General features: G+C 46.7%; 1 protein-coding gene across 10 annotated transcripts in view; it reads left to right on the top strand.

Moving 5' to 3' along the window:
• Nucleotides 1–8046, top strand: part of LOC127749631 (oocyte zinc finger protein XlCOF6-like) — a 219104-nt gene that overhangs the window by 45062 nt on the left and 165996 nt on the right. For 3 of the 10 annotated variants that reach the window (XM_052268568.1, XM_052268569.1, XM_052268567.1), the window contains exon 3: nucleotides 1132–2902. The exons of the other annotated variants lie outside the window; for them this stretch is intronic. In XM_052268568.1, coding sequence (XP_052124528.1) covers nucleotides 1157–2281 — 1125 coding nt within the window. In that variant the 5' untranslated portion in view covers nucleotides 1132–1156 and the 3' untranslated portion in view covers nucleotides 2282–2902. Of the gene's footprint in view, nucleotides 1–1131; nucleotides 2903–8046 lie in introns of those variants that run through there. 10 annotated transcript variants of the gene reach the window in all.

The following is an 8046-nucleotide window of genomic DNA, read 5'->3' as shown; positions in this document are numbered from 1 at the left end:
GCTAGAGCGCGGAATTGAGTTGAAACTAAACAAAATTACTTAAATATGCAGATAGTTTGAAACAGGAAGACCTGAGTCTAGGGCACACTGTAACCCTACACATCAACGCGACAACAACACTGAAGAGTACGGCAGCTAGCTGGCCCATCTATTAGATTGCTGGTCTTCTAGTCCAGTCTCACGTGTCATGTACTTATCTTTGCAGGAAGTATAAGGTCGTCTAGTGATGTGATGCACTGGACCACGGACTGCAGGATTGCACCGCGGTTGCGCGCCGCCGCCTCTCGCGTGCAGCTGGGACGATTGTTATATTTTTGTAATTGCGAGGCACTGTTGCAATTGGTGCGCCTGTCATCGTACGTATTGCCTGGCGGGCGGGGCCATGGCCATGGTGGCGAGCGAGGCGGGGCGGAGCGGGGAAGGCCGACGACGAGAGATGGCTGCTGCTGGGTAATATGGGAGCGCAAATCCACAACTTTCCACGTCATACACTGTAAAAAAGAAATCTACAAAACAACTATTAAACAGACCAAAAACTGTTAAAATATTGTGTCATGTTTATTAAAAGATGCAGTTTAGCATGTGAGAGTGTGTGTTGGCCAATACCGGCCGTAACATTATTTGTAAAGCTCGCTCCGTTTCGCCTGTGGGGTATTTTTATTTTTATTTTTATTTTTTAAGTATTTATTACAAAGCAGGTGCGCACGGGGTTGAATGGGTCGCTCTGAGGCGATAAAGTCCGTAACTGGACGCCGCTCCTTTTACATTCTGACTCGTAAATCACGGCGGAAAACACGCGAATGAGGGTGTAACTGAACACACTTGAAATGAGAGTGGAACCGAACACACTCGGAATAAGAGTGTAACTGCAAGTGCGCGTCCGATTTAGCCCTTTTCTTCCCTCTATATATCCCAGCCCGCGCCGCTCGCTTTCAATCAGCTGAAACGACCAAAAAGAAGAGAAAGACACAATAACACTTTCCGCCCTATTTACACACTGTCCATGTGCCAACATCAAGTGATTGATAAAGACTCCTCGCCTCCCCTTTCTTTTTCCCCCCCCACTGCCCCCAAAAAACTATTTTTCAAAAAACCTGTTTTATTGTTTTTCTTTATCTCGTTTCGTTTCAGAATTGACGTGTGTACATCTGCTAAGATGCCCTTCCAGTGCGACGTTTGCTGCAAAGAGATTCCCTCTCGAAGCAAACTGGCCGAACACATGAGAAGTCACTCTGGAGAGGCGCCTTTTGAGTGTACTGTGTGCAACAAGACATTTTTGCAAAGTTCTCACCTACGAGCGCATTTTCGAACGCACACTGGAGAGAAGCCTTTCGAGTGTACTGTATGCAACAAGAAATTTTCTGGTAGTTCTGATCTGCGATTGCATCTGCGAACACACACTGGAGAGAAGCCTTTTGAGTGTACTGTGTGCAACAAGAAATTTTCGGCAAATAGCTCTCTGCGAAGGCATCTGCGAACGCACACTGGAGAGAAGTCTTTTGAGTGTTCTGTGTGCAACGAGAAATTTGCGGTTAGTTCTGATCTGCGAAGGCATCTACGAACACACACTGGAGAGAAGCCTTTTGAGTGTACTGTGTGCAACAAGAAATTTTCGCATAGTTCTCATCTACAAACGCATCTTCGAACGCACACTGGAGAGAAGCCTTTTAAATGTACTCTGTGCAACAAGAAATTTTGTAATAGTTCTAATCTGCGAAGGCATCTGCGCACGCACACTGGAGAAAAGCCTTTTGAGTGTACTGTTTGCCACAAGACATTTTCGCAAAGTTCTAATCTACGAGCGCATCTTCAAACGCACACTGGAGAGAAGCTTTTCGAGTGTACTGTGTTCAACAAGAAATTTGCGGTAAATTGGTCTCTGCGACTGCATCTGCGAACGCACACTGGAGAGAAGCAATTTGGGTGTACTCTGTGTAACAAGAAATTTTTGGATAGTTCTGATCTGCGAAGGCATCTACAAACACACACTGGAGAGAAGCCTTTTGAGTGTACTGTGTGCAACAAGAAATTTTCGGCAAATAGCTCTCTGCGACTGCATCTGCGAACGCACACTGGAGAGAAGCAATTTGAGTGTACTGTATGCAACAAGAAATTTTCGCTTAGTTGTAATCTGCGAAGGCATCTACGAACACACACTGGAGAGAAGCCTTTTGAGTGTACTGTTTGCAACAAGACATTTTCGCAAAGTTCTAGTCTACGAGCGCATCTTCAAACGCACACTGGAGAGAAGCAATTTGAGAGTACTGTGTGCAACAAGTAATTTGCGGTGAATAGCTCTCTGCGGAAGCATCTCCGAATGCACAATGCAGATAAGCCTTTGATTGTGTAGTATACTTTATTATCTTTATGCTACTAGACATTCGGAGGTAGCACTTTGCATCATAAACATGTTGGAATCCATAACGTAGAGTTCTTAAGTTTTCTCTTTAAAAGAAATTGTCATGTTTGTAACTTCCGTAAACCCACCTACACCCGAAAACCAGACCATTTATAAATTTAACTTGTTCTTGTAGATGAAATTTTGTAATTAGTTGTCGGATTGAATTCTTTATTGCAGCACGTTATGTTGATCACTGCTTTTTCATTGACAAGCAATGTTTTTTTAATTCACATTTCAGAATAAGTTTTTTTTTTACGCTTTCTTATATTTTCTTACTCATTCGTGCATTGTAAAAATAGCTAGGTCTTGACATAAAAACTAAAACAAGACAAATAACTTAATGTAATGTTTGTTTATTGAAATATCTATCATCCTGTGTGATTCAGTCGCAGCAATTTAGTTCTGTGTAGAAGATGTTGCAATAAAAATTGAACCAGAAAACTACATTTTACATTGGGCTGGAAAACTATCACACATAATCGCTGAATGCTAGAGCGCGGAATTGAGTTGAAACTAAACAAAATTACTTAAATATGCAGATAGTTTGAAACAGGAAGACCTGAGTCTAGGGCACACTGTAACCCTACACATCAACGCGACAACAACACTGAAGAGTACGGCAGCTAGCTGGCCCATCTATTAGATTGCTGGTCTTCTAGTCCAGTCTCACGTGTCATGTACTTATCTTTGCAGGAAGTATAAGGTCGTCTAGTGATGTGATGCACTGGACCACGGACTGCAGGATTGCACCGCGGTTGCGCGCCGCCGCCTCTCGCGTGCAGCTGGGACGATTGTTATATTTTTGTAATTGCGAGGCACTGTTGCAATTGGTGCGCCTGTCATCGTACGTATTGCCTGGCGGGCGGGGCCATGGCCATGGTGGCGAGCGAGGCGGGGCGGAGCGGGGAAGGCCGACGACGAGAGATGGCTGCTGCTGGGTAATATGGGAGCGCAAATCCACAACTTTCCACGTCATACACTGTAAAAAAGAAATCTACAAAACAACTATTAAACAGACCAAAAACTGTTAAAATATTGTGTCATGTTTATTAAAAGAATTAAAAAATTACAAAATAATATTGAAATCTTACTTGAATTGAGCAGCAATTTTTGTAGGCCAAAAAAATATGTTCTACGTTTTCTTTTCGAAATCTATATAAAACTCAGCATCGAACGAGCGTACATTCCATGGGGTCCTGTTAAATAACAGAAATTGATTTCATCTATGGTACAGTTTGTTTTAAATCGCTTTTCATTTGTTACCGTTTATCAGACCCTACCAAATATCGAGTCGTTCAACGCGGGGAATTTAACGGGAAATGCGATCATGCGTCCAAAAATTAAATTGACTTGCTCCTACAGATAATATATTGAAAAGTAAAATCAACTGAAAGTATGCACTTTAACACTTCCTAAAACGTGTTTAACACTAGTGTTCAGCTGAAAGGATCGGATAGCGCCTTTGTTTTTCCAGTAATCAGGCTTGTCCCTGTACAGCAATCAAGGGGTTGTCCATACCGAATCAGCGGCCGAAAGGTCAGGCGGGGGCCGCGGGCTAATGGACCCGGCTGCTGGAGCATAGGGCAGAGGCAGAGCGGAGCGCAGAGCACAGCGGAGCACCCCCACCGACACGTGGAAGTGACGTGCGACACGTGCAGCGACACGTGCCGCCCCGGGCCGTGCATCCGGCCGTCAGCGACACGACTGACCACCGACATTCAGCTTGTTTACAAATGTGCCGCTCAGAAAAAAATGCACATGCAATGATGGTACTTTTGAAAGAGTGCACCATGGTGACGCCTTTGTGCCTCTCGGAAGGCACTGAAGTGTCATAAATTGAGAACTGTTTGGGGTGTTAAGAAACATGCGCACTTTTCAAAAGCGCTGTATTGTACCTTTAAAAGGTGCTTTATTGCACCTTTGAAAGGCGCTGTATTGCACCTTTGAAAGGTGCTGTATTGCACCTTTGAAAGGTGCTGTATTGCTCGTTTAGAAAGTGCTGTATTGCTATCCCTTTTGTTTTCCAGTGTGCCTGCGGCGCCGCACTTCCCGACGCGTGTCGTCCACGCGGTGGACGCGCGTTCCGCACCATTTCATACTGAAATAACCTATACTGTAGCATGCATTTATGGATCCGCTCGTGGGTGTGTGCGCAAGTGGGAGTATCGAGTCGGGCGTGCGTAGGACAGCTTACCGTGCGGGAGAGAAAGGGAGGGATATACAGAGCGGCGACCGAGAGCGCCAGAGAGAGAGAGATGGAGATAGAGATTGAGATACTTCCCACTTCCTGTCATAATGTCATTAGCCGTTACATACATGGAAAGGCACTCTCTAATGCCGTCAGACGCCTGACGACGACGCTAAACGTGCATCGGGACGTATCGGAGCGCGAAATCAGACACTCGGTGGCGATGGCGTGCGGGCCGTGCATTAAGTAGTAGACACACATGCGGAAAGCGAGCGGCGGTCCAGCTGCACAGTGAGCCGTGCATATCATTTATTCTATTCCCTTTTCTATGAATGCATGTCGTCGCCATGTGCACTTAACCGACTTGTTGCGAGAAGAGTACACTAACTGGGTTTCTGTCTTTTATTTGTTTGAAGTTAGGAAATCGAGATTGTCTAGGTGTGATCCCTCTTCAATTTTTTTCACTTCCGGTATAAATTTTGCAGGAATTTTACCAAGGCTTAAAAGAAACTTGCATTTTGCCAAATTCTGACGAATTTTAATAGGTTTTGTGATTTTTGGAAAATGAGCGTTTAATCATTTTGAATTATAAATTCTAGTTTTAAATGCTGAGTTTGATTTCGGCGCATACCATTGCAGAAACCTATCTCTCCTTATGCTCCTTGCACCTCTGCCGAACAGACAGAAAGCTCATTTGTGTGGGTCTGCGTTGCGCGTGTGGGGCGTTGGGTGTATGGGTTCCAGTGCGTGATCCGTCTGATCCTGCGAGTCAGTCAGGTGCTTCCCTTCGTTGGTATTTCGGGTGTGGACGTGCAGTGGGGCGGAGCTCTCTGGGGAGGACGTCAGGAGGAGTCCGAGGTGGCGCGCCCCCCTGACATACAATATATCTGCCCGATGCAAATTCCTCTCACGAGGGAGGAACGGAGGAGGAGGTGAAGCAGGCGTGTCTGCGGCTGGACGAGAGGAGCGGCATACACAAATGCTCGGACAGGACAAAAGAAAAAAAAAAAGAGAAAAAAAATAGTAAATAGAATAAACATCACAGAGCATCGTACATGGATTTAAAACCTTTTGCTACTTCTGGATACATGGGCAGCTCCAGTGCAGGTAAAACTGAAACTGGCGGTTAAGCCAGAGATGAGCATCGGGCGGTCCGCAGTCCCGGTAAGGTGGCCCGCGAGTCCCGGTAAGAACCGGCAACGTTCCGAAAACGACAGGTACGAGTGGAACGCTTGCACCGGCCGTAGCTCCGTCTCACTCGCCTCTCGCTTTCGGAACCTTGCCAGTTATTACCGGGACTGGCGGGCCACTTTACCGGGACTGCGGACCGCCCGATGCTCACCTCTGAGTTAAGCCTAAAGGAGACAGGAGGCCAATTGACTGTATTTTATATCTTAATTTATGGTTTTAAAAATTTGTCTTCGCAAAATCTCGCCCCCCTGCGTACAAGGACGCACGCTGCACGGTCTGAGACTGCTTTTAGTGTAAACGCGAAGCTGCACTCTGGCGCTCTGGCGCTCTGCTGGCGCTTCTCTTCCCGGTCCTGTCTCTTTTTATTTCTCTTCCTCAACAATGCGGCCGCGGTAACCCCGCGCTGATAGTCAATGTGTGCCCGCCGGGACCCTTCCATTCCCCCACATCCCGCCAGTCTTAATGTCAAAAGATTGCTCTCCCGCTCTCCCTCTCTCCCCCGCGCTCTTTCCGCCGCTCTCCTTCAGAATGAGGGGAGAGTATGTTGCATTATTAGCAAAAAGATTCGCCATTGAAGGCGCGCCGGGCTCCTTTCTCGGAAAACCGCGGAGTCTCACAATGGAGACTCCGCGGGGCGACTGCGCCTGCCGCCTGCCGTCTTCGTACGCCCCTCCCCTCCCCTTTCCTCTCCCTCTCCCGCCTCTCTGCACCTGAATACGTCCGCGCCACGCCGGTGTGGGCACTGAAAACCCAAGTGTGTTGTGCACGTCGCACACTTGTAGGTGTGTGAATTTTTACTCGCACCCCTGAGAGTCCCTCCTAGACAAGTAAAGGTGTAGAGTAGAAGGTTCCTAGGGAATTTTGCAGACCTTTTTTACCTTGAGTAAAATACGAATAGAATCTCACAGCCACGCTTGTGCCCTTTTGAGTACGAATGAAATTTAGCACACTAATTGGTACTGTTAAGTGTACGAGGCGTGTGACATTTATTTTCGCTCTTGGGTTGTGGCCGGAGTCGGGGTGTGCTGCCCGGCGAGCTGTGTGGGTCGCACCTTGGCGTGTTAAGCTGCGCGCAAAACTTGTTGGCAAAGCAGAGGGCACAGGGTACGGTTTCGCCATAATCCGATTTGCTCTGCCCGCTTTTCTCCCCTTCCTCCCCGCTCACTTTTTTTTCCCTCTGTGTCGCCACGCCGCCTACATCGCGCGCCTTTATTTCCGCGTAACGTTTTATATCTGCGTTAACAGCAGTGATCCCTTTTGGCCGCAAGATCCGCCTCTTATTCGGCCATCAAAGGTAATAGCGATATGTCCAGTTTTACTCATTTAAGTCGAAGCACTATTTATTCCACTGCTGAAAAAGTGGCACAACTCTGGAGCTTCTCTGATCAGGGACAACCGAAACACTGTCGATCTTTTACCTGCGGGGACTGGAGGAGAATTGGAAATGGACGGAGTGTGGGAGAGGGCAGTTACTGCGCACGAGGTGCGCGTCCGATATTGCAAAAAATGCGGATGACCGATCTTGAGCCACACCCATTTCTTTCTTCCCTCTTAATAAATCCCAACCCTCGCCACTCGGTTTCAACGAGCCGAAACGACCCAAAAGCAGAGGAGGACAAAGTGAGTTAAACACTTATTGTTCTGACTACACACTTTCCATGTGCCAGTAGCAAGTGCCGTATTAAGGATCTCCCTTTCCACCTCCTCTTCCTGCCATTGACAAAGAAGCATACAGGACAAACATATAAAAATCTGTTTTATTGTTTTCCTTTTTTCTTCTTTTGTTTCAGAGTTAACGTGCATCTGGTGCCAAGATGCCGCTCCAGTGCGATGTTTGCTGCAAAGAGATTCCCTCTCGAAACAAACTGGCCGCACACATGAGAAGTCACTCTGGAGAGGCGGCTTTTCAGTGTACTGTGTGCAACAAGACATTTTCGCAAAGTACTAATCTGCGAGCGCATCTTCGAACACACACTGGAGAAAAGCTTTTTGAGTGTACTGTGTGCAACAAGAAATTTTCGCGAGGTTTTACTCTGCGAACGCATCTTCGAACGCACACTGGAGAGAAGCAATTTGAGTGTACTGTATGCACCAAGAAATTTTCGCAAAGTTCTCATCTTCGAATGCATCTTCGAACGCACACTGGAGAGAAGCAATTTGGGTGTACTGTATGCAACAAGAAATTTTCGGTTTGTTCTAATCTGCGAAGGCATCTGCGAACGCACACTGGAGAGAAACCTTTTGAGTGTACTGCATGCAACAAGAA

Source organism: Frankliniella occidentalis, unplaced genomic scaffold (genome assembly GCF_000697945.3).
Source record: "Frankliniella occidentalis isolate FOCC.00 unplaced genomic scaffold, Focc_3.1 Scaffold72, whole genome shotgun sequence".
Taxonomy (NCBI): domain Eukaryota; kingdom Metazoa; phylum Arthropoda; class Insecta; order Thysanoptera; family Thripidae; genus Frankliniella; species Frankliniella occidentalis.
Note: the sequence above shows the minus strand (reverse complement) of the source record. Positions and strands in the feature narration are given on the sequence as shown.